The sequence below is a fragment of the Mastigoproctus giganteus genome, chromosome 9 (genome assembly GCF_048544385.1).
Source record: "Mastigoproctus giganteus isolate SK-2022 chromosome 9, ASM4854438v1, whole genome shotgun sequence".
Lineage (NCBI taxonomy): Eukaryota > Metazoa > Arthropoda > Arachnida > Uropygi > Thelyphonidae > Mastigoproctus > Mastigoproctus giganteus.
The window spans coordinates 200,442,587-200,469,950 of NC_143583.1; the positions used below are offsets into that span (position 1 = coordinate 200,442,587).

The following is a 27,364-nucleotide window of genomic DNA, read 5'->3' on the forward strand; positions in this document are numbered from 1 at the left end:
TTCAGATGTGGGAAAGCTTTATTTCCAAAACGATACAGAAATCAACGTTTTCTTCGCAACTGAAGAGTATTTCTTCTCTTCCATGAAGCATGGCGTGAGCCACCAATGGTCTTAGTGAATTTGTGTCCTTTACCCAAACCACGAGATTTTCTACCAGCTGATGTCAAGCCTCTAAGCTCACGATGCTTGTGGACAGCATTACAAATCCAGTGAGCCTTTGGATCTCGACGAATAGCTTTATGGAAGGGATCAACCAAAATAACTTCATAAAATTTATAGGTAGCATCTTGGGCAATCCAGTAAGAATTTAATACACGCAAGGCACCACACCTACGACCAACACGTTCCTATTAAACAAAAAATTTCATATTTAGCACCACAATTATTTCCATTCCAAAAAGTAACTTATCATTTAAAATCAAAATTAACAATAATATTAACCAATGCAAAAGTTAAGTTATGGAATATCTGCAAGTTATCCAGACATTTTTATTAGATACTCTTCCAAACAGGAACATTCTTTTGGGCACGATTATTGCTAGAAAATCTTTTATACTTCAACGTGGAGGGAGAGGAGGAAAGTTGCAATGGGCCAAATCTGATAACATGAACAATCAAGCTGGAACACTGTCATGGCAAACTTTCATTAAATTTGCCAAGTTTTTATTTTTGCATTGAGTCACAAAATCCTCGAACAAATAGAATTCATATTTATCCTTTAATCAGAGCTGGTTATAGCAAACTAAATAAAACCTGCACTGAACTAAAACAGCAAATTTTTTCATGAAACTGACTAATACATCCTTAAAACACATTTCAGGTATGAGCACACATCCTGACACAATACCAACAGATGAGAGAGAGCATATTATCTGAAAAGTGAAAGATGTGAAATATGCCTTTATTTAAACATATACTAGCCTATTATTGTCTGAACACTTTTATTTTAACTTCATCTCATATTTATTTGTTTGTTGCTTCAGCTAGCCCCACGTCAAGGATGGGTATGAATTATCAGCTCTAAAAATTTATTTAGGGAGAGCTTGGTAATTGGAAAAATAAATGGGCCCACTGCAATAAAAACAACATACAGCTTCAATATTGTTTGGGAGCTTTAATAAATGGAACTATGTATTTCTAGTTTTAAGACAATTTGTAAGTGCATACCCCTACTGAAACATATTGAAAAACACAATATACACAAATCCAGTGTGCCCACACAGCAATCATCTATTATTGAGGCAACAATACATATCCAAAAAATTGATTAAAACTGCAACAAGGAGGACTGTCAAGCCATTCTATGTGAAAATTGACACTAGCATTTTCATGAAACATTTAATGGTTCTCCTCATCAAAAATGCTCTGCCACATCATATCTCTCTTGTCTTCTTGATAACTTTATCATGCACCCAGAGGTAATCTTTCAATTGGAACACTTTTCTCTTAAATGAGACACTTTAAAAAACTAGTTGTGTCCTGCACCACAGCAAATATACACACTTCCAACACGTCAACAAAACCCTTGAAATATGTTCAGTCACACCTGGATAGCAAGGAATGTATGTAGTTGCAACAGGTAAAAAAGGAGTAATTTCAACATCACCATAACACACTTAATTAAAACTCATAATGGATATCTGCCCTGACTCATTTAAACTCATCCACTTTACCATCAAAGTGATCCAGTGGCATGAGGCCCTACCTGCACTGCTCACCTGAGATGTGGCTTTAATAATATTCTTTTAGTCTTCATGTTTGGGCTATCTCTGTATAAAAATAAAAAGGAAACCCCTCCTCCACCACTAACTTTGAACTAAAACAATGAAAATGAATCAAGAAAAACTGGTGATACCCCCCCCCCCAAACAAAATCTCGGATTTTAACTATTATATGCAGCTAAATTACTGAGGAACTAATGGCCGACTATGAACCTAATTGTACAAAACATTCTGATGCATATGTGTATCCCAATTATGCATAGGGAGACATCCATGAATGGCAGTAGAGGTGAGGACACATGAAAATGCATGGAATTGCCTATTCTGCATCATGGCCAAGAAAGTATAGAAAATGCAAATTATAGGAGATTCACTCTGGCAGATATTTCAGAAGACAATTTTCAAGGCTCTTCAATCAAACTGAAGTGGCTTGCCAGCATGTAGATAGACAGAGAATCAATAATACAAAGCATCAGTTAATGGCTGGGAAGAATGGAATCCAGGCACCTTCCAGCTTGCACACAAGATGACTTGATTCCCCTGATCCTTCAGCCAGAGTTTTGATTATAAAATACTATTTTATTATTGTAACAAATGATCATATATCATTATCAGGCTGGTGTATATACTACTGCAGTTAATATGGATGACTTTGCAATCCACAAAACTGAAGGCTCTCTCTTTTTTCTTCCCCAGATGAGCAGATTCACATTATTGCTGAAATGGACCTCCAAACCTGCATGTAATGTGGCCTAACCAATGAAAGAATGATTCCAGTAAACAAAAAATGAACATCAGTGATTCACTACATCAGCTGATGTACTAAGAGTAACATAACTACACTCAAAGATCAAGGATGGGGAGAGAAAAAAAAAAAAAAAAAAAAACCCGTCCCGGGCAATATTTCCTCCATGGCAGCTCAATAATGACCACCTCCTACTGGCTTTCAGAAACATAGGTTCAATTCCAATCAATAAATGGAGGAATTTTTAAGGTCCTCTTCAATCACAGGTGTAGCCAGCTTACCACAGGCACAAGGAATGGGGGGGGGGGGGTTTCAACCAACATGACCTGTAATCAGTACATGAACACACTTTTAGACAAACTCCAGTGCCATTAAAAAGAATTTGAATTTTTAAGTGTTTGTTTACACTACACAAACATTCAATCTACTGAAGTTAACTACTTCCTAATGCTATGTGCATGTTTGTCACACAGACCCTGATCTTTCCAAGTACAGTCAGTCCTCGTATAACGTGTTTACACTACACGAATTCGATCATACATGATTTATAAATAGGGGAACGATATCTTATATAACACAAACCGAATTCGCTTATGCACGATTCGCCTTTGCATTTACAAGAAATGGCAGTCGAACACAGAATTACCCCAACTGAACGCAACACGATAGGAATGAAGAGAATGTTCTGAAAATGTATTAATGTTTTGTTTTTTTTTATCAGTGAAGAAAGGGGAAACACATTTCACCATAATAACATAAAAACCAACATAATTCCAGCTATCGGTATAATCGCAAATGCAATTAGATCGAGTTTACTACCAGTTTATAACAGATTCCACTAGCAGAAACGCAACTGGAAATTGTTTTTATTGTTTTATGGTAGTAACCCCTAGAAATGTGCTTTAGTAAAATGTGAGATGTCAATAGTGTATCTCTGCCTTTACGGTGTTGTTTATTCAGTTGCTACACCACCGCAGCTTTGTTTATGTGTATCAAGCGTGCCTCCTCGTTTTGTAATTGTGCTTTATTCCCTAAAAATGAGCAAAATACGTAAAAGGTGTGAAAAGGAAGCGTCCTGGTGAAGACACTGCAGATTCAGAGCAAAAAAAGAAAAGCAATATCGATAAACAGAGGCGGACTGGGTCAAAAATTCTTACCCAGGAAAATTTATCATGGCCTCATACTATGGTTTATGGCCAAAATCACAGCGGCCTCTGGCCCACCGGGGTTTCCCCTGGTAAGGCTTATGGCCAGTCCACCTCTGTCGATAGAGAAAAAATATGAAATTGTGAAACGCTTTGAGCAAAATGAAAGACCATGTGATATTGCACGTGCTACAGACCTAAATGAGGCAACGCCGAGAATTACAAAGAATGCAGAGAAAATAAAAACAACTTCCATAGCAGGAACAACTCAAAGTGTAATTAAAATCCATTAGATTAAGACACGAAGAATTGGAAGAGATGGAATGGCTGTCGTCTGTTTGGACGGAAAACCAAACAAAAAACAAGTTTGCTTACGCTAGAAGCAAAAGCATTAGCAATATTTTATTACGATTTTGTTTTGGTTACATATGTGTGTTCAAAATTTGGTGGTCGGCACCTAACCCTATTTTTCCCACAGGGCCTGTTGTTTATATTGCACGAGGGTTTCTAGGAACACAACTATCGTGCTATACATCGATGTACAAGTTGTCTTAAAAATCTCAAGTCTTATGTGTTTCTAAGCACACACAATTTAAAATAGGTGACAGCACAAAAATAATTTTAAAATTGGAGGAGGAATCCATGCCTGTCAGACTGTTGTAAAATTTCTACTTACAAAATCTGAAACTGAATCAAACCATAGATACACTGATGTAGGTGATTGTATTACCTCACAAAACAAGTAAGAACAAGCTATTTACAAATTACAACTTTTAAAATAATTTCCCTTCCAATATCAAGGAAACCAAATTAATATTTAAACACATTTATATACAAAGTTTATTTTTACAAAACTTTAAAAATTTTGTGATGCAACTCACTCCAGAAAGGGTTAATTTCCACAAGCCGAGTGCTACTAATTACATTCCTATTTTACTTACATGTGAAAACTAAACAAAATATGAGTGGAGTGGCATTAAAAAACTCACTTCAGCAATAGACTGGTGGTTACGAACTGGCTTTAATTGATTTACACCATGGTTTTTTGGTTTGCCATAAGTACAACCCTTAGGAACTTGCTTCTTCCTCCCACCACGACGAATTCGAACCCTGTAAATGACATATCCTGAAAAAGATAAATATTACAGTTTAAACAAGCAGTTTCTTTTTGTGATGACACTAAACAAAGTTAGTGGACCAAGTTGAAAAACGAGAAATTGGATGTGACAATAGATTTGTCGACTTTTAATTTCCAGGAAATACATAAGGAGTAAACAAAAATACCTATAAAAGCATGCAGAAAAATTATGCAATGCAATGCAATGTAAAGTAAAGTAAAGCAAGTTTGCGTTGAGAGTGGGACAGAAAACTAACTGATTAACATGAACATCCCACTGGTTATATATATCATGGAGATATATATATATATATATATATCCATGATGTCAGATGTAGGATGGTACGGTAGTTAAAAGAAAAGTAAGCTTAGGCAAAAAGGCTCATTTTATAAGCAGCACAGACCAAAATTAGGTTTATTATTACATCTACCTCACATTATGGAGAACACCACTGGTAGCCTCGTGATTGCACTACTCTAAATAAAAAAATATGCTCCAAGGACAACGTACAGGCAGTTCTCGACTTTACGAGTTAATTCGTTCCTGGTCTGCACTCGTAAAGCAGGAATTTATTTCACATAGACATAAGGTTAAAAAGAGGGGTTACGTTCTCAACAATGAAATTAGTTAGCTAATTAGTTTGTTTAAACAATGATTGATTTATCCAAAGAAATGAAAATGTAGCCTGTAAATTCAAGCAGATTATAATAAGAGAAATTATTTACGACTTACAAATGTTAAAGAATGTTTATTTTTCATCATCATCATCGACTAAATGCACACTCGTTGATCACTCATTATGCTCGGCACTCATTGGTTTGTTGCACAAGGAGTTGTCTTCTTCAGAAATGTTTCAAGAGGCGTTTGTTTCCAAGATAATCTCTTTTAATTATAAATTTCACGATTGCATGCATAAGCATTTTTTAACAGCACGCACAAATACAAATTTCAACTAACACAATCTGCGTGGTGTAACAAGTTTACGAAGCTTAAAAAAAGAAACAAAGAGAAGATTCTGAAAATTTATGTTATTTATACGATTGAAGATTTCAGTAAAGGGGAAACACATTCCACCATAATAACATAAAGAACCACACAATTCCAGCTATCGGTATTTTCACAAATGAAAAAACATCGAGTTTACTACCCGTTTATAATTGCTTGCAGTAACAGAAAAGCCCAATAAACCGGAAAGTGCAAATTGTTTTTATTGGTTTATGGTCGTGACCTCCAGAAATTGCTTTAGAAAAAATATCACAAAGGCGTTTAAAATTGATTCTTATAATGGAACATGTGATAATGATGAAAGTGTAGTGCATTTTAATGATTTGAATTGGTAACTAATACAATTTACAAACCACACTCATGACCTTTTATATAACCTTAAGATCACACCCATGACCTTAAAAATGACATTTTAGAGGGATAAATAGCTTAGTTATACAGTGAAAATTCCAACCTCCAAGATCTTGAAACGAATTACCAAAAAATAATGTGTGATTGGGTTCACATTAGTTGTACAAAGTGCATTTAAACCATGGTATGGGACTAGCATACACTTTAAATAAATAGCAATGCGTTTCCAGACAGCAAATTCAATTTCAAATTATTATATTAGGGCCACCTGTTATTTCTTACATCTACCCATATATTTATTCGTCTATATAGTATTGGTGTAAATACACCATAGTTAACCCATAAACTTGAGCTACGTATGTAACGTAGAGGGGATCATTTTAATTGTATCTCATATTGTATCTCTTCACAACGAGATAGCTGCTATTGCATTACTTCAAATAAATAACGCTTCTCTAGTAGAGAAGACTACTGTTATTTATTTTCAGCGGCACCACCACCCAGACAATCGTTTCGAAGCTATTGGGCTTCATCAGTGGGCGGACAGGTACCCAGGTCAATACAACAAGCCAGTGGAGTTGCAAAGTTATATCCACAATATGAGTTTATGGGTTAACTATGGTGTATTTACACCGATACTATATAGTTAATTACCAAAACTCATACATTACTATCGCACCCTTTTGGCATCTCTCATATTGTGGATATAACTTCGCAACTGCGATGGCTTGTTGTATTACCTGGGTACCTGCCGGCCCACTGATGATGAAGCCCAATAGCCTCGAAATGATCGTGGTGGTGGTACTGCTGAAAATAAATAATAGTAGTCTTCTCTACCAGAGAAGCGTTATTTATTTGAAGTAATGCAATAGCAGCTATCTCGTTGTGAAGGCAACCACAATATGAGATACAATTAAAATGATGCCTTCTACACTACATATGTAGCTCAAGTTTATGGGTGTATTTACACTGATACTATATAGTTAATTTCCAAAACCCATAAGGATTATGCGTAGTGCATTTCATTTTAAAAATTTATTCGTCTGTAAATTGCGTGTGTTCTCTGGTCAATTTGCCTGGTTGCTGAATGAAAAAACCCCAATTTCTGGGGGGGGGGGGAACCTTGCTACCTACGTCTGAGACCGACTAACTCAGCCATGGAATCGAAAAAAAGGCCCATTAAAGTTCCAGGCGTCATCAATGGGATTCGTTTCCAGACAGTGGTGAAAGGCTTCCATAATTTGAGGTCAATGCATTAAGTAATAAACCTAGTATGCTCCCTACTACTACATAAAAAAAAAAAAAAAAAAAAAGGCATAGTTTCATAACTTGTCTTGAATGTTCAGTGTATAAATGGCTATGTTCAAATGTATACAGTAAAAAACAAACCGATAGCAGCTTCAGACATCCAAGGAAAGTAATTTTAAGTATACACACACATGGTTCATCATAAAATACATCATCATAAGCTGCATAAAGAACTGTAAAATTGCAATTGATGTTTACACATTTCCCACATTGTAGTTAAATACACTGGCAACAGGCGAAGGCACATTACGAGAAATCTTTGGCAAGGGATGCAAAGAAAAACAGCAAGGAGTTCTTTACTTATGTAAACCCTAGAAGGAAGGGAATGAATCAGATTGGTCCACTTGATATCGATGGTTCAACTGTTCATGATCCTGCTCAGGTAGCTAACAAACTAAATCAATATTTTGCATCTACATTCACACATGAGGAGTTATTCAGGAAGGGGAATGCCATAGATGAAGTAAACACTGGCAGTGAGCTAGATGATCTTGTAATAATTGAGAGTAAAGTGGAGGAGAAATTGTTGAACATAAATACAAGAAAGGCACCTGGAGTGGATGGGATCTATCCAGTTATATTAAAGGAGGCAGCAAAGGAAGTAAGCAATCCGTTAGCCATAATTATGAGAGCTTCCTTGGACTCAGGGGAGGTACCCACAGACTGGAGATGTGCAAATGTAACCCCAATTCACAAAGGAGGATCAAAGGCTGACACAAGTAATTACAGACCTGTGAGTTTAACTTCTGTTCCAGGAAAATTAAGGGAAGCACTGCAGGATCATCTTGACAAGAATTCAGTTACAGCTCACACACAGCATGGTTTTGTTAAGGGAAGGTCTTGCCTGACCAATTTGATTGGATACTATGATGTAGTCACAAAAGAATTGGATGCAGGGAATAACTTTGATATTATATATTTGGATCTTAGAAAGGCTTTTGATACTGTTGCACATGGAAGACTGCTGCACAAATTGGAGCAGTGTGGCATTGGTGGCAAATTGTTGCTATGGATAAAGGGATGGTTGAGTGGCAGAAGACAGAGAGTAGTAATTAATGGACACTGCTCATCGTGAACTAATGTTATTAGTGGAGTCCCTCAGGGTTCAGTGTTGGGTCCATTGTTGTTTTCTGTATTTATAAATAACATTGATGATGGTAAATCAAGCTTAATGTCCAAGTTTGCAGACGATACAAAGGTTGGTAGGGTTGTTAAGGACGCTACTGACACTATGCTGCTGCAACAGGATCTGGAAAGGTTGAGCAGATGGGCTGAGAGGTGGCAAATGAAGTTTAACATTGGCAAATGTAAAGTACCACATATGGGAAACAGCGACCCCAGAGCAACGTGTCAACTCTGTGGTACTGCACTGACAGTGGTAGAGAATGAAAAGGACCTGGGGGTAATTGTGCAGGCAGATATGAAGTTCTCTGAGCAGTGCAGACGGGCTGCAAGAGTAGCTCATGGTGTCTTATCAATGATATACAGGAATTTTTCTAGCAGGGATAGGGAGGTGATTATTCCCTTGTATAAGGCAATGGTCAGGCCTCACCTTGAGTACTGTATACAGGTCTGGAGGCCTCATTTCAAGAAGGATGTAGAGCTGCTGGAACGAGTACAGAGAAGGGCAACAGGGTTAGTGAACGGAACGAAGGGTTGCTCTTACGAAGAAAGGCTTAAGTTTTGCAAATTACAGTGTCTGGAGACTAGGCACCGGCGAGGTGATCTGATAGAGGTGTACAAAGCCTTGAATGGTTTCAGCATGCTCAATGCTGATGGGATACTGCCTCTAGTTCAGAATAATCACCTGAGAGGGCATAAATTCAAATTGAGGAAAGACAGATGTGCGGAAATTTGCCTTTAGCCAGCGGGTAGTTGGTTGGTGGAACAGACTTCCATCCCTTGTTGTGGAAGTTGATAGCCTAAATAAATTTAAGGCTCAGCTGGACAGGTATTTCGAACGAACGGAGGGGTGAAGTGGAAGGGTTTTTTTTTTTTTTTTTGGCTAATGCTGCATAAGCTTGCTTTCTTGCATCATATGTCTCTACTAATGGCTGATGACTTAATGAGCATTGTTTTAAAATTTGCTATTAATAAGCATTTTCATCCAATAATTAAGAAGGAAATTTTTTTGTAATATTGAGTAGTACTATTCATATACTACTAGAAGTACTTCAAACATTTTAAAATTCTATAATTTACAGCAGTGCAGAAAAAATAATTATTCTTGCAGTAAATGACACATGCATCTTCCCTTGTGATTTTCATGAGCAACATACCTGCAAACAAAGTTAACAACTTATCCCTTGCCACGAAATGTGTAGGAAAACATTGGTAATCTTAAGCAGGAGAGGCATAGTTTCATAACTTGTCTTGAATGTTCAGTGTACAAATGGCTATGTTCAAATGTATACAGTAAAAAACAAACTGATAGCAGCTTCAGACATCCAAGGAAAGTAATTTTAAGTATACACACATGGTTCATCATAAAATATATCATCATAAGCTGCATAAAGAACTGTAAAATTGCAATTGATGTTTACACATTTCCCACATTGTAGTTAAATACACTGGCAATATAATTTTATTTTTTCAGAATATTCCTATCTGCAAAATCAGTAAATGTAACAAACTGCTCAAGTCTTGAATGAGTCACACTCATGAACCAAAACATTATGACCATCCCTGTCTCCACGAGTGGACACATTCCACAGCACATAGGAGTGGAGTAACATCACAGATTGGCACAGCACAGCACATACAGTAACAGCACGGGTAGTGGCCAATTTGTCAGTACAAATCTCGTGCAATGAGGAAAGGGAAGGACCTGATGGAGTTTGAACAGGGAATGATTTAAGTCAATAGGAAAGTGGGGACCAGCATCCCAGCAACTGTAGGCTGTGGGTCACACAACCACTCAATGTGCCGGGCAGTGGAGACCACCACTGTTATTGTTATTATTTGGTTTTTAGGAGCATTAGCAACTAAGACCATATTGTTCCGGGGATATGCAGTGGTCATTCCCTGACCTTTCCGCATCCTCCGTATTTGGTGGATCACGGGTTCGAACCCCGGTCTAATCAAGAAGCATGTGCTAAGCACTGCTGCTCCTGCCCACCACTGGCTAAAAGCAGTTGGCACATGCTCTCTAGGACAACAGAGAAACATTTCCAAGCACATCATCCAGTGTCTTGTGGATAGGCCTATGGAGTAGGTGACCTGTTCACATACCCATGCTGACCGCTGTTTCTAGTCATTGGACAACTGGAAAAGTAGCCTTGTCTGATCAAGATTACAGCACCAACACCACGTGTTGGTGCTGTAATCTATGAAAACTAATTAATCCCACTGAACATTTGTGGGAAGCATTTGCCAGTTTCACTCCAGGATGTCCACCTGTCCAAGATACCCGAGGGCACCTTCCAAAGTTGTGTAAATGCCATGCTGGGTGCAAGTGGTCATTGTAGCAAAAGGTAGTGCAACACACTATTAGGTAGGCAGTCATGTTTTTGGGTCATGAGTGTATTCCTACTAGAGAATGTGAAAATGTAACAATTGTCACAAGCAAGGTGCTCCCCATACATGCACTTTACCTGCAATTAAACAATCCTTTGTACTCCTCCATCAGTCAATCACAGTCCTAGTTGAAGAGGGGTGTAAGAATTTCTCCAGCCCCAGTGGATTGTGAACAGAGACTGCTCCAAAACCAACATAATAAAGAGCACTGTGAATAGGCCATGTCCTAAAACAGCAGGTAACAAATCGCTATTGTCTAAAACAATCTGCCCTGTAGCCAGCTCTAAAAGCTGGCCGAAGAATGTCTCACTTCGGAGTTACAAAATTTTTTCACCAACTCTTAATGACATCAAGAGATCAGTTAGGCCATGGATAGCCTTTAAATGCTGCTCATGAAAAGGGTTAGCAACAACTTGATAAGTGATAAATCACCCACTGAGTTTTACAATTTATACATGAAGCAACAGAATGTAGTAATGCTTCAGTGAATGCTTTTAGAACTTAAATTGCTTGTAAACATCACTGCCACAGTAACTTTCATCCATACACTGCTTAAAAGTAAATTAAATGGCCGACAGGACATTATAATTCAAAATGCACATGTTGTTTGGTTTTTAGGAGCATTAGCAACAAAGGCCATATTGCTCCGGGGATATGCAGTGGTCATTCCCTAACCTTTCCGCATCCTCCGTATTTGGTGGTCATGGGCTCAAACCCCGGTCTAATCAAGAAGTGTGTGCTACACACTGCTGCTCCTGCTCACCTGGCTACGGAGGTGCCTAAATGCACATGTAAGGCACTGTCTATTTTGGAAAATGTTGCTGTTAAAGATGCTAAAGAGTGGGACTTTGTTGAGGGAAAAGTTGTAGTGTCATTTTGCAAAATGCAAAGGCACATTTCTGGCCACAGGAGCAGAAAATCTTGGTTAAACCACTGTCTTTAGACAACAAACAACAATTATCCCCCCCTCCAAAATATATTATACATGGCACAATAAAAATAAATTATTACATTACTTTCCCCTCTGAGAGAGATACAATTATACAGTACTGCACACAATAAGTTGCGGTAAAGAAGTGAAATAAACTGGTTTTCATCTTTTAAACACGTATACAAAATTCTAAGGTCCAGAAAAGACATGCCAAGACTGGATTGGGAGGTTTGATATATAATGCTGCAAACTGGAACCACATTCTTTGAAAACTAATTATAAATATAGATAAATCACCTATCAATTTTGCTTCAAAAGAAAAGCCCTGCTCTCTCATTCTTCTAAAATTTCAGTAATACCAATTACAACTATAGAAGCTTAAGCCAGATATTCCTAACGTTTAAAATCTGCAACACAAATCCAATGTATTAGATATTATTAAAGTAGATGATAATTAACGCAAAGTGGTAAACAGTTTTTAATTAAAATGAAAGATACAATAAGGAATGATTACAGTAATAAGAGAAATGTAACAAAATATTAACTTAACCACTCTAATTATAACAAAGTAACAAGCATTAATGTAATAACTGGGAGTAGGACATCACCTTTTCTAAGTGGGTTAAAATGAAGTTACAAACATGTTAGCAGAATTAGGTTCAGATATACAGGTACCAGTAGCAGCTTCAGACATCCAAGGAAAGTACTTAAATGTACACACATCTTTTTCATCATAAACTATTTCATCATAAGCTGCACAAAGAACTGGAAAATCTTGATTAGCGACTATGGGCAATCCATACGGAGATTAGTTAGCAAGAAAGAAATTGCCAGTAGGAAGAGTTGTTAGATAGTTTATGCATTTGGATGCACTAGATATTGGTTTTAAATTGTGCTGCTATTGACACTGCAATGTTATTTAGTGATGAAGAGCATACAAAATGTGACATGAAAACTAGAAACAAGTCTTTTCCAGAAAAACAGACATAAATGACAGTGAAAGGTAAAAGATAGGCTTTTTTCCATATCTTTTGCCTTAAGCTTATGGAATTGATGTTTATTCAAGAGTAACCTGGACATTTACAGTTAGTGGAAATCCTCATTTTATGCTAAGTGCCAACAAGTTACTATGATAATTTAAATAAATAAGATCTTTATTGTAAAGTTCACCGGTACACGCAGTTAAATTAATTTTAATTTACATCATAAGCTTAGTTGTGATAATGAAGATTTCATTCTGTATAGATAACGATTTGTATAAATTTGTTTTTTATTTATTTTTTTTTACTCCAAGTAACATTAAGTTCAACCAAGGACCTAGGTAAGAGAATTTTCCCCCTTCAAAGGTGGAAATTAACTGCAGCACTGGAGGAAGGGAGGGTGACCTTTCTATTGGGGTGTGATTATCACTCTAGTGACAGTACTGACTTATGAATAACTGATATTTCTTATAAAGAATCCTGAATGTGCTAAAATGTATTGCAGATAAATTCCATTAATTTCAGTGAAGTTTAAAGAGTAATTCTAGATAATTTCAGTGGCCACCAATTTAATTTAGTCGCTAGTTTCATTAGATAAGTTACAAATTTCAAAGCATCAAGTTTCTTAATAATCAGATAGTTAATAGTTATTATTAAAAACTGCTTTATTTAAGATGTGCCAGATCTCTGTAAGAGAATTATATCTTGTGAGTTGCTATCTTAAAAATTTCTTCAATTAATCCAAAAAACAAGTGTCTTTATTTAATTTTAGTTATGCTTACCACCAAATTTCAATACTGGCTGCTCCCTGTTTGTATGGGATACCATTTGGTCAGAGAATAGCCAGTTGTATATATCCTAGAACTTAGAAATACCTTTATGAACACTAGGTGGTGCAGTTGCTTGTAAAGAACCTTTTAGTTTTATTTTAGCTGTTGACACAGCTAAAATAAAACTACAAAGACACAGCTCAGTCTCCACAATTTCATTTTGTATACATTTCTTGGTTCACGCCATCTTCTTCCTTAGATAGGGACCTTCAGTTATGTAAAATATATTATGTCAAACGGAAAGAGGGAGTTTATTTGTATGGTAAGACAACAGGTGAAAATTTGGTAGAGATTCAGAAACGGGTACCCCTTTCAAAATGGCGGCGAGGAGAGGAGAGGGAAAGCAATGATTGGCGGGTTGTGACTCCGCACACTCACTGCGTTCCCCCTCCTCTCCTCGCCCGGTGGATTTGAAATGACACGCGGACGGCACTTGGCACAGCAACAAATATGACGGCTGAAAACAAATGAAGAAAAAGCAATTTTTAAAAAACCAAGGAACAAAAATTTACACAAAATGCAATCACTGATTCTTCTTGCCCGTACATAACTAGACTATTTCGTGAGCATTAACAACAATAATTTTTGATGCTAGTGAACACATAAATGTTTCTTTTTTTTGCTGATTACGATTGTGTAATCAGCCAATCACAGAGTTGAGTTACTTTTTTTTTTTTTAAATTAATTTTTATTATTTTTTTACTTTTTTTTCTGGGGGCTACTGCCCCCAGTCTATGTGGGGGCTCCAGCCCCCACACCCCCGGAATTATTCAGCTGAGAACAATACCAATCAACAATAGTTCATTTTTTTTTTAATTTTTCGGTTTAGTACTGGGTTTTGTAACCCAGAAATTTTACAAAACAGAAATGCACGTTTTTCTATGCTATTTTACGTGCATTAACAATGAGAAAGGCTGAAAAGGTAATTTTAGGGTAAATAGAACGAAGAAAAGCAACAGCAAATCAACATTTGAAAAAAACATAAATGCACATTTTTCTAGGCTACTTTACGAGCATTAACAATGAGAAAGACTGAAAACAAGAAAATTAAAACACAATTTGAGGGGAAATTTTACAAAACAGAAATGCACGTTTTTCTACGCTTTTTTACGCGCATTAACAATGAGAAAGGCTGAAAAGGTAATTTTAGGGGAAATTTTACGAAACAAACAAAAATGCAAGTTTTTCTATGCTATTTTACGAGCATTAACAACGAGAAAGGCTGAAAAATAAAAGGTACTTTTAGGGGAATTTTACGAAGCAAACAAAAATGCACGTTTTTCTATGCTATTTCTATGAAAAACAATCAGATTGAACTGAGACAAAGAAAAACCACTCACCTCATCGGTTGGGTGTCCTCGTTCAATCCTCGTTTCAGGTTTATACACTAAGCTCACAGCTTTTAAAAATTCCATAGTTAAATCGCTGCTGCCGGAATGTTTCCTTCGTCACATATACTCTTCGAGGTAGGAGTCGAACTGATCATTTACTTTGCTGTGACAAAGGAGATTTCACGGCAGCAAGCAACAGGCACCCGCACAAATCAAGAACTGACCAAAATGTGATTACGCAATCGTAATCAGCCAATCACAGAGTTAAGTTACTTTATTTTTTTTAAAAAAATTAATTTTTATTATTTTTTTACTTTTTTTTTCTGGGGCTACTGCCCCCACACCCCCGGAATTATTCAGCCGAGAACAATACTAATAAATGATAGTTCATTTTTTTAATTTTTCGGTTTCGTAAACCCAGAAAAACCTCGCAACCACGTGATATCAAAACACCACAAGTAACAAGTGCGGCACAAGGTGCCTCGTGTTTCCAGTGCCGTTAGGTACGTGGCACGCAGTGCGTGTTCTCCCGTGCCGGCTGCACCCGTCTCTTAAGGAGATCACGTGACGATAGGCGGAGTCAACACCCGTCAATCACGGCTGTATCGCTAGCAGCCTGGAAGGGGTACCCGTTTCTGAATCTCTGCCGAAAATTTTGATGTTTAGAAATTATTTTTAAAATTGTTTTCAGAATAAATATTATGATTAGCATATACGGCCTGATGTAGCCAAGTGGTCAGGAGCTCAAGTGCAGTAGCACATGATCTTTGAGTGGACCAGGGTTCAATCTTGTGACTGCTAAATACGATTAACACTTATAGTGAATGATTTATTGTAAACTCCACAGACCCCGTGGTCGTGTCGGAGTACAAACAAGAACTATTTAAGCCATAGCTATCAGCTTTTCAAAACTTTCCTTGTTTAGTGTCATATAGTACAGTCAAGCAGCTTCCAGACTAGGCACAAAGCAACACAATTAATAAAATCCAGTGCAATTTTGGATACAGTTTGACATGAAATTATTTTAGCAGTATCATGTAATATGCAAAAACTTTACCAGGAGGAATTATCCTACTGTAAAAAGTATGGTTAGACCACATCTGGAATACTGATACAGGTTTAGAAACCTCATTTTAGGAAGGATATAGATCAAATTGGAAAGGGTGCAATGAAGAGTAACAAAATTAGTTGAGGATACATAAGGATATTCTTACTAAGAAAGAACGGAATTCTGTTAATAACTGTAGAAAAGTGGGCATCTCCACTGTGACCTAATTGAAGCATACAAGACAATTTGCATTCAGCCAGAGGTTAATGAACTGCTGAAATAAAAATCTTTAGTATTGCAGAGATAGATTAATTGAATAAATTCAAAGTAGGTTTAGACAAATTATTCAAAGCATCAGGGAAAATTATTTTTTTCTTGTTGGTGTTGTACAAGCTTAATCATGTTGTCATTACTAATTTGATGCTGTCTATTTGCAAATTTCAAACTCTGTCTATGTGCATGCAGAAATTGGTTAATCATTCAGTGTACTTCATTTGCTATGTGCTTTTGAAGCACATGTATTTTATCATGATTTTAGAGTGAGAAAAATATAAAATTTGGAAATCACACAAACAACAAATCTTGTCTGCTTTGGGTCTCCTCCCAAAATATTTTATAGTAATGCATCAAGGTTTGCAGAGAATTCTCCATCCTGCACTATGTTTTAACAGTATTTTAGATTCAAGGGGGAAGAGAAAAGTTTAGCAAGTGATTACAACTGCTTGTAAACCTGAAAAAGTTAAACAGCCAGATAACCCATAACCACCATTTGATTATTGATATTACTGCAGAAGCTTTAAACATGGAAGCTGTGAGAGTGGAATTTGAACATGCACTTCATTGCTTAGTTTGGATGCCCCAGATGTTTACTGATGTTCAATGCAAAAAACAGATGGCAATTTGCAGTGATCTAACAATGTCCACCTTTACTAGTCCATCATGAAGGATGAAACTTAAGTGTTTTCTCTACAACCCACAAAGCATAAACCTGGAAATTGCCTAATTCACCGCCACTGTATAATCAACACTGCTCTCTCTTCATGCAACAAGAGCTCACTAAACAATACCATCTGTGCGTTACTAGCAACTATACATTACTTCTCAACAAGTAACTGATGTTTAATACAAGTTTGGGAATTTGACAAAAAGAATTATTTTTGAAATCCTAAGACTTATCACACCACAAACCTGTAAGTTGCTGTTGAACATCTGCAGATGCATTGTCAATATTAAATGAAAACCAGGTGAAACCTCATTTAAATACTTTTCATTTTTCTGATAACCTTGGAATTTTGCTGTGGCCAAGCTGAATTAATTGGCAAGTTGAATTTTGCCTGTTCAATAAGTACTTTTCACTATATCTATTTATAGGAAGAAAGTGTTCAACTTTGTAAATGACTGAATAGGATGTAGAACTTGAAAACATCTGTGAATGATCAAAGCATAAATAACTGGGTTTAGTTAAAAAAAGTGGTAATAAAAAAAAATAAAAATAAAGAAAGCAGCAGCTTCAGACATCCAAGGAAAGTAATTTAATGTATACACTTCTATTTCATCAAAAACTGTATCATCATAAGCTGCATAAGAAACAAATTTTAATTAATGATTACGTCTTTTACACTAGATTAAGAAGCTCATAATAAATTAGTATAATTTAAATATTTTTATTGTCCAAAACTTTATGCTCAATAACCCTGAATGAGCCATCAAAAGTGTGCAAAAGGAGTAAATCAACGTTTTGATACTGTTGTGCACGCACATCATATTCCAAATTTTGAATGTGGCATATAACTAATATTAATAACCTTGAACATAAAAGATTCTATGATTATAAGTGAAATATGAGGATAGTTAAAGGTTGACCTGGACTCCCTACCTAATCTTCACAGGTGTGCACAGAAGAATAAACTCTCATAGAAGGTATACTGCTCTCAATTCCTGACAAATAGCAGTGCCTTCCACACAGGGGTGCCTCCGTAACCAGGTGGGAAGGAGCAGCAGAGCGTAGCACACGCTTCTTGATTAGACCGGGGTTCGAGCCCATCACCACCAAATACGGAGGATGCGGAAAGGTCAGGGAATGACCACTGCATATTCCCAGAGCAATATGGCCTTAGTTGCTAATGCTCCTAAAAACCAAACAACAACAACAACAACAAAAACACAACAACCTTCCACATATGTACATTAGAAGCAGGAGATGGTAGCACACCAACATTCAATGGTGCAGACCAAAAGTGTATCATAAAATTCATGTTAAAAGAAGTAAAACCAGCAAGTTACACGTAAGTGTATGATTGATGCACCAAGCTTTTCCAAGGCCCATGCTAACTTACTGCATGCTCACGTGCAGTTCAGTTGTCATATATATGAACAATCATTGTATTGAGCTGATTTTGGAAAACAGAAGTATTACAATATGTGATATTGCATTGCAAGGGTGCATAAGTGTTGGAAGTGTGAGAGAAATTATTCGTGGGCACTTATTTTTCAAAAACTGTTCACACAGTGCTGACATCTGGTTGAAGGGAAGTTTCACACTGACCTCAAAGTAGGCAATTTACAACAGCACACTTCAGTTTGTCATTTGCATTTCATGCACATGAGGATATGTGACAAAATCAATGTCTGGATCTTTTTAAAGTCTGATTAGTATCAAAATGGCCAGAAGTATGGAATCCACTGGATGATGCAAAATTTTATTTAATGCATACATCGTGCTATTAGCATTAGTAGAGGCATTTGATGCAAGAAAGCAAGCTTATGCAGCATCAGCCAAAAAAAATAAAATAAATAAAATAAAAATAAATAAATAAATAAATAAAAAACCCACTTCCACTTCACCCCTCTGTTCGTTCGAAATACCTGTCCAGCTGAGCCTTAAACCTATTTAGGCTATCAACTTCCACGACAAGGGATGGAAGTCTGTTCCACCAACCAACCACCCGCTGGCTAAAGGAAAATTTCCGCACGTCTATCCTACACCTGCCTTTCCTCAATTTGAATTTATGCCCTCAGGTGATTATTCTGAGCAAGAGCATTGAGCATGCTCAAACCATTCAAGGCTTTATACACCTCTATCAGATCACCTCACTGGTGCCTAGTCTCCAGACACTGTAATTTGCAAAACTTAAGCCTTTCTTTGTAAGAGCACCCCTTTGTTCCATTCACTAATCTTGTTGCCCTTCTTGAGGGCAACAAGATTAGATCATTCCTTATCTATCATAAGGCAACTCGTTGCCCTATGATAGATAAGGAAGCACATTAGGTTACCACCAGAGAATTGGCAATTGTCTGGCCCTAGATTGTTAAGTTTGTACACTATTTATTCAAAATTCATTTTGTTTCCGAAGCTTCCTGACTACGGTGATGTACTATATAATAAAAAAATATACTGTACCACATAATAAAAATATCCTGTTGTTTTTGCAAATTATATACTTTATTCAGGTTTAATTTGGTCTCCAAATATTTCCAAATTTAATTGAATTTATATGAAAATCACACATCATCTGGCCATGGGTATCTACACTAGTGTTTCCCAAACTTTTTTTAGTCATGGAACACTTTTCATCTCACAATATATTTATGGAACAAAATACTGCCAAAGAACTGCTTGCTAATAATTTATTACATGCGACACACTGTGCATCAGGAGCATCTTCTTTTCCAACACATGTGAAGCCGAAATTCAAATAACTGTCATCATACTTTCGTTTTGGTCTTTTATTAGTTGTTCCTGATTATTCATGAAGTGTGACAATATTGTGTTTGTTTTCATTGACCACAGCTGCAATACTAGAAATGCTTGCTCCTCCTTTTAAAGTTCCTTTTTTCAACCACAAATCCAGTCATTTATTTTAATAATATTTCAGAATACTGATAATTATTTTTAAAAAATCTACACAAGGAAGCGAGTTTAGTTATGATATCGGTTCGCTTCCCCCTCCTTCAACCCGTGTACTCCAGGCTAAATCTCATATGAATGCATATTAATCAATACATTGCTACTTTTTTGTAGATGGCATTACCTCTACACATACCTCTCTATGCCAGTATATTAATAACCGGAAAAAAAAAAAAAAAAATTTTAAAAATTATGATACAAAAGTGGTGTACGCTACAGATATGCAAAATTTATTTATTTTATTTTAAAATTATTAACTATGATTTTTCATGGAACACCAGTGTTCCGTGGAACACAGTTTGGGAAACACTGCACTACACTTTTGACAGGAGTAATTTTTCAAATGGCATGAGATGTGCTTTAATAAATTATATATCATATCAGAATTATAAATTGTAATATATTTAAGCAATAAATAAAAAATTCATACCTTGTTTAGCTCTATAACCAAGCCGACGAGCCTTATCAGGACGAGTTGGTCTCGGGGCACGATGAACTGCTGAGAGCTGACGATAATACCAGCATCTCAGTCGTAGCAAATATTTAATGACATCAGACTGCTTTTTTCGCCATAATTCTTGCATATATTTGTAGGCACCCATAACTGGACTACCTAAATTAGATTTTTTTGTAACTCTTTAAGACTACTTATTATACTTTTAAGTTATTTATTAAAGGACAATATTGGTGTCAACTATAGACCAATTTCTAAAGGAAATCCATTAGAACTGGATCTCCAATTTCACATTTATTACTAGATTTCACCTTCTCTAAAAAAACTTTTTTTTTAAATAACTGAAAGCCCTACAAACTAAATCTTACTTCTCTTTATTATTTTTAAAGAACCCACTGTAATCCAAAGCTTTCATCACACACTTGGGCACTTATAGGGATTACCAGAACCCTGATATTAAGATTTTCAGAGAATCTTCTTTTAAACTTACTTCATATTTTTACTTGGTGGTTGTAGTGCTGTCTTTAATGTATATTTTTTAAAATTTTATCTAATAAGTTATTTACTGGAGAGAGAGGAAAAGCAGAGAAATGCACAGTGCCTACACCACCTGGATATTTCCCAGTAAGAATAATTAATTTTTCACCCCAATCAATGCTGTTCGTGGAAATCTAAAGTGAGCCCAAATGAGTGATGACAGCTTTGTATTACAATGGGAAAAATATATATTAATGTCAAGTAGTGAAATGAAACCAAATAGTGTTCTGTTCTGTGTTGCTTCCAAAACTATTCAAAAAGATGGTATGTATGATTGGGAAGGAAGGCAGAGCAACAGTCCTTAATCTGGAGCTAGCAATTAATGCACAATAGATATATTGATAACACAGAAAAATAACCAAACCCACACTATATCTGAAATATAATTGGGGCCTTGTTTAGACGATCCTGCATTACTTCTTTAACCAGTGACTCCATTAATATCCCTGGAACAGAAGTTAAACTAACAGGTCTGTTAATTACTTGTGTCACACATTGATCCCCCTTTGTGAATTGGGGATACACTCGCACATTTCCAGTTTGCAGGGACCACCCATGAATCCAAGGATGCTCATAATTATGGCTAAGGGTTTGCTTAATTCCTTCTTTGCCTCTCTTAATATAACTGGATAGATCCCACCCACCCCAGGTACATTTCTTATGTTTAACTTCAACAATTTCTCTTCTACTTTCCTTTCAGTTATTACAAAATTATTTAGCTCCCTGTTAGGGCTTGATAAACTTCTGGCAGCCACTTCCCTAAACAATTTTTCACAAGTGAATGTAGATGCAAAATACTCATTCAGTTTGTCAAAGAAACCCAAGCAGGATCATCAACAATCCAACCATCAATATCAAGTGGAACAATTTGATTCATTCCTTTCCTTCTAGTGAAGGAAAGTGTTTGCTGTTTTCATTTGTATCCTTTGAAAAAGATTTCTCGTAATCTGCCCTCGCTTGCCTAACCTCCTTTGCAACTTGCTTAAAGATCAGTTTATATCTACCATAGGCTTCTGTCGCATAATAATTGATATACACCCCATGCATTTTTCTTCTCTGCTATGAGTCTCATTAGTTCATCTGGCATCCATTTAGGCCTATACCTTGAGAAGTATTTCTTGGTACAAAAAGCCTAGCCCTTGATTAATTCCTTGAATGCTTTCCATTTAGAATTCGCTGATGGTAACATCATCAGTTGGTCCCACTGTATAGACTTCTGTGGTCACCTCTATAAAAGAAAACACCCTTGCCTTTAACCTTGATAGTAGTTACATCTGGCTGATATGCATTATATGGAGTATTCGGACAATTAAATGAAATGATGTGACTTACTGTTTGTGTTGTTGAGGTGGAGAGGTGCTAAATTTTGATTAGTAGGTCATTATATTTCATCACTGTGTTTCTTGTTCGCTGTTAATGCTTGTGAAATTGCCTAGTAATGTACAGCCACAAGTGTGCATTTGATAGCTTCAGAATACATTTTCAGTGTTCTTTTGATTTGATTTTTTTTCGCAGTATTTGTATGAGTTGAAAGCAGGGATCTGGGGATGAAATAGCATAGACCTCAGCGTGACCAAGAAACAATCGAAACAAATCACGTGATTACACCTCCTGTCACATAACAAGTCACAGAGAAAAGCCTCCTGACAAATGGGTCACGAGACATACCCAAATCCACACCCCTTTTTGCTTGAATCCGTCCCAAATTAATGGAGTAAACCAACCTATCCTTTTTTCACAAAAATCTATTAAAAAACCCACAACATCTGCTTGAATAAGTCCCGAAGTCAAGTATAAACCGAACCCTTTTCCACTAAACAATAATGAAAGTCGATTACACACAACCCTTTCTATAAGTGTTTTTCCCTCCTAATTACAACTATCTTTCTCAGTTTATGTCCATCACGTGACCTTCTATTTGTCATGTAGCCCTTTCCTGTAACTTGAAGGGTACACTATACAAGAGTTCAGCCCTTGCTGTTAATGCTTCTGAAATAATCTAGTAATGTATGGTCACAAAAGCAGGGGTTCAGGGGCAGCAGTCCCCAGAAAAAATAATTCTGTTAACAAGCATGGGCAATTCCCATTGTTAAATGCACATTAAATCTTCTAGTAACATATGGGCAAGAATCATCAGTGGTTTTACGTGGCGTTGAATGCAGTTTCTTTTCTTCACTTCAGCTCCAACATCCTCTAAAAAGATCAATCGTGTGGGATGTGGCCTGTTCCTGTCAATCAATGTTTGGCATCACTCTTCAACAACACAAACAGGAAGTGATATTTTCAGGTTTCATCATCCAATCGCTCCAGTATATTCAAATTTACTGTTATTTAAGTAAATAACTTAAATAACAGTAAATTTGCATATACTGCAATTTGCATATACTTAATTTATTTAAGTAAATCCCGCATCAATACACTGTGATCACTGCCAGCTAGTGGTTCTTTTATCTGCAGATTCTTAATGCATGAATAATCAGATCAAGAGTATTACTCCCTCTTGTTGTCCCTATAACATGCTGCTGCTGTTGTTATGGCAGTTTCATGGTGCATAAGCTGCTTTGGCTATAATGCACCTATTCATTTATTGTAGGAACAGATGAGAAGTTTTCATAACGCAAAAAAGCTGTGGTCAGAAATGATTAAAAACTCCAATTTGCTCCAGAAGGTTGAAAAATTCAGAAACATTTGCATTGTCACCGATAAGATTCTCTAGGTTTATTGGTTTCCGAAGGTTAACCAACGATAGCAAGGTTGAATTTCTGTCTTGTTTATAGTATGGGCATTCAATGAGAATGTGTTTCCCAGTCAGATTTGTAGAACAATGTTGACACTGCAGTGGATCATCTCCTGTTAGTAAATAAAGATGGGTCAGATGTGTACGACCTTGAAAGGACTACTTCTCATCTAGATGTTCGGACACTAGACCGCCAGATTGTTGTCCATTCTGATAGGCATGCGAAATGAATGATTTGTGAATAGTCTGAGGCTGAAACAGGGATACTGGTTAAATCTAAGGTAGTTGGATTTTTTGCAGCTTTATCAGCCAGTTCATTACCAGAAATTCCAGAATGTGCTGGAATCCAGCAGAAGGTGACCAGTTGGTGGCGTTCCTCGATCTGCCTTAATAATCTTCTAATTTCGTTTAGAACAGGGTGAACTTTATCTGAAGAATTAGATAATGCTAAGATTGAGCTGAGGGAGTCAGTGTAAATGACAAATTTTAATGAGCAGTCAGAACAGAGATTTTCTAAGGCCAGTTTAATTGCATATAATTCTGCTGAGAAGATACTGAATTCAGATGGGATGCTGAAATAGTGGTATTTCGGAACACTGTTGCTGCTCCAACGTTTGAGTTGGATTTAGAGCCATCTGTATAAATTGGAAGAAAATCAATACATCTGCAAGTGTGAACTTCATGAAGTTGTTTCACATTTGATGCTTCTCGAATATTTTTTCCCCATTGGCAGAGATAAGTGTCATAGATCAGTAGAGGAGGTGGAGTCCATGGTGGTTGGACGCACGTTACTACCTGTTGTACAGAATGAATGGAAACATCCCAAACCTGCATCAATTCGAGAAGGCGGAGACCAGCTGGTTTTATTATGCTAGGCTTATTTCTATAGAGGTTTTCTAAAGGTGGATTGAATAGGTATGACTGAATTGGATGCAAGGCACAACTTTGTATTTTGACAGCATACTTAAGTAACGGTGTTTTCCTACGTAAAGTAAGTGGGGGGGGGGGGGGCTCGTGAGTGTCAATGTAGAGGCTATGTGCTGGTGATGTTCTGAAAGCCCCAAGTGCAATCCTCAAGGCACTGTGCTGAACCATGCTGCTGTAGAAAACAGTTATCCAATAAATCGACAAGTTCATCAATATCTTGAAAGTTAAAATCCCCCATTATAAGACATTCTGATTCACTGGCCCACTATTTCTCTGTACATTTGTTTGTTATAAGCATCATTCATTAGGCCTGTAACACAGTGCCACTATAGCGTGCAGTCTACTGCATGCTATTTGGTCTACTGGATGCTATAGTATGAGAATACACTACAGCATGCAGTCTACCAACACTATAACATGCAGCTTACCAGACGCTATAGTGGATGCTAAAAATATGATATATGAATAAATGAATACTGTCGACAGAGCTCTACAGAAGTGTCATCTTGACTGCAGACACTGTAGTTACATTTCTACGTAAACACCATCTTCTGGACATTCTCCAAGACGTAGGGCCTTGTCATTGATGTGGTAGCATCGTGTAAGAAAAAAGAAAACGTTTCAGACAGGTGGAGAATACAGGCCTATACTTTGTTGTCTGTGTAAAGTGTGCCAAACTTCATACGTTCTAGCCAGAAAAGCAATGCATTCTTCCATTATATAGATATGAACAACAAATTACATTGCAATCTGAGTTTGTGTGAAAGTTTAGAACTATTCTTTTTCGCACTGGAAATACCAACGGACACTTGGTATTTCCAGTGTGAAATTGTCCATTGGTAATAGAAAAAACTCTAATAGAAAAGTCTTACAGTACTATAAATGATTGGTATAACGTGCAGAGGTGTGCCGCCACTGTTTCTCACAATGCACGAGGTAAGATGGCCGGCACAGAGCTTAGGCTGGTTGACAGAAATATAATCGTGGAAGAATGCTAAATGATGACCAAGCTCCTCTCTCCGAAGACAGTAACACAGTTGTACAAAACAACAGAACTATGGACCAAGAATTGATGGGCCTTGGGTTTTTGGTCTCAAGCAAGGCTCTTGATTATTGGTATTTATGTGTAACAGCGCAACAGTGGCACTTTGATCCCAATCATTGAACAGGAATGTGAACCTGGTAAAGTGATTTGTTCCAATGAATGGCCTGCGTATAGCAGTCTAAATGCCATGGGTTACCACCACAAAATGGTCAACCATCAAGAAAATTTTGTGCATCCAGTGACAGGATCAAACATGCAAACAGTTCGAACGGTCATGGTTGGATCCCAAAACACATATTCAAAGAAAACCAGAGGCTTAACAGTAAGCCTTTTCAATCTCACCTTGATCACTTTTGCTGGAAAGCACTAAGAAGAGATGCAGATGATTTGTGGCATTTTTAAATGATATTCAAAGCATATATCGTTAAAAAATTAACGTCATTAATTTAAATGTACTATTTAACCTATTTGTGTATCATTCATAAAGGATACTTTTTAATATTTAGTCTTTAAAAAAAATCATTTAGCACACTTGTGTTTTTATCACATTCATATATCATATTTTTAGCATCCCATCTAACAGAATTGCACCTATTTTTCTTGTGGTACTCACAACAGTAAGACTGTAAGCCTTGAAACTTTTTAATTTCAAAAACCTTACCATTGTGATAGGAAAAAGCATTTCACTGTCTGGCAAATTGTGTACCTGGCCAGACACAATGGAGTAAGAAACAAATACTGCCTAGCCTCTCAGGCGTTTCCAGTTTATATAAAGTGAACAGTATAAATCGATTAAAAAAAAAAAAGCACATTCAAGCATAAATGCAGTTACAATGGTAGAGATAAAAACAACCACCATTCCAAACCAGTGACTTACAAGCAATATTTTTCTGAATGGGGGGGGAAGGCAGTGCAATACCACTGCCAGGATTTGTATGTACTTGGTTTGTTTTAAATGCCTGTCAATATTTACATATTAATATGTAACTGCAAAAAACAAGTGTGGCTTTCTCTTATCGTACAATCGTTTACCATAATTTTTTATTACTTGGGGCTTATTATTATAATTAGCCACATGGTGCAAGGAAGCCTGCGGCTGTGGCTTCACCAGCCAAAAAAAAAAAACATTTTGAGTTACCCCTGAGAGAGAGAGAGAGAGAGTCAGAAATAGAAAGGAATCACCAAGAAAGAGAAGAATGAGCTTCAACGATATAAAATAATTTGTGAGGCATCTTTTCTTCCACGCCACTACTAAAGTTGATCATAGGTTTGTCAACACACCCATGCCGACAAAAGGAAGGTCTAAGCAAACATTTTGTTGTAAGGTGAAAACCATTGAAATCTCCTACAACCCTCACTGGGAATGGATAGCTTGGCAACCGTTGGAACAAGTATGTATGCACAGCTAACACTTTACATATCATTCTACGTAATTATATTAGAACTATTCAAAATTACAACTGCTACCGAAATCAATAATTATATGGCGCTGCACAAGAGGCATAAGACTGAAAATACGTGTCCATATCAATCACTCGCATTTTCATACGAAATAATATTTTAATGGATTACTCGTATTAATTCACGAGTACATATTTATTTCATTTGCTCAATAGTAAAATACACAATATAAACTCACTGTTAAAATGGATTATACAGATAACAAAAGTTACCTACCTACCACACAAACACCATCAAAAAGAACAAACTGTAAAAATCCTTTATAGA

General features: G+C 36.7%; 1 protein-coding gene across 2 annotated transcripts; it reads right to left on the reverse strand.

The window, feature by feature from the left end:
* On the reverse strand, positions 1–27,364 carry RpL15 (ribosomal protein L15). Of its 2 annotated transcripts, none has more exons than XM_090381997.1 (4): positions 27,310–27,364; positions 20,367–20,545; positions 4,601–4,737; positions 1–347 (listed from the first exon to the last, which is right to left on the reverse strand). In XM_090381997.1, exons 2-4 carry the CDS (start codon positions 20,536–20,538, stop codon positions 42–44), a joined length of 615 nt encoding a protein of 204 aa, XP_090238123.1. In that variant the 5' UTR covers positions 20,539–20,545; positions 27,310–27,364; the 3' UTR covers positions 1–41. The 2 variants fall into 2 exon arrangements, with proteins under 2 accessions (XP_090238123.1, XP_090238124.1); XM_090381998.1 differs by having other exon boundaries at positions 27,314–27,355.

Excerpts from the sequence above, each read along its gene's own strand:
- RpL15 (XM_090381997.1), bottom strand. The coding sequence starts at position 20,538 with ATGGGTGCCTACAAATATATGCAAGAATTATGGCGAAAAAAGCAGTCT. Across the intron at positions 4,738-20,366 it reads TGGTTATAGAGCTAAACAAG|GATATGTCATTTACAGGGTT; the intron begins GTATGAATTTTT and ends TATCTTTTTCAG. Across the intron at positions 348-4,600 it reads ACCACCAGTCTATTGCTGAA|GAACGTGTTGGTCGTAGGTG; the intron begins GTGAGTTTTTTA and ends TTTGTTTAATAG.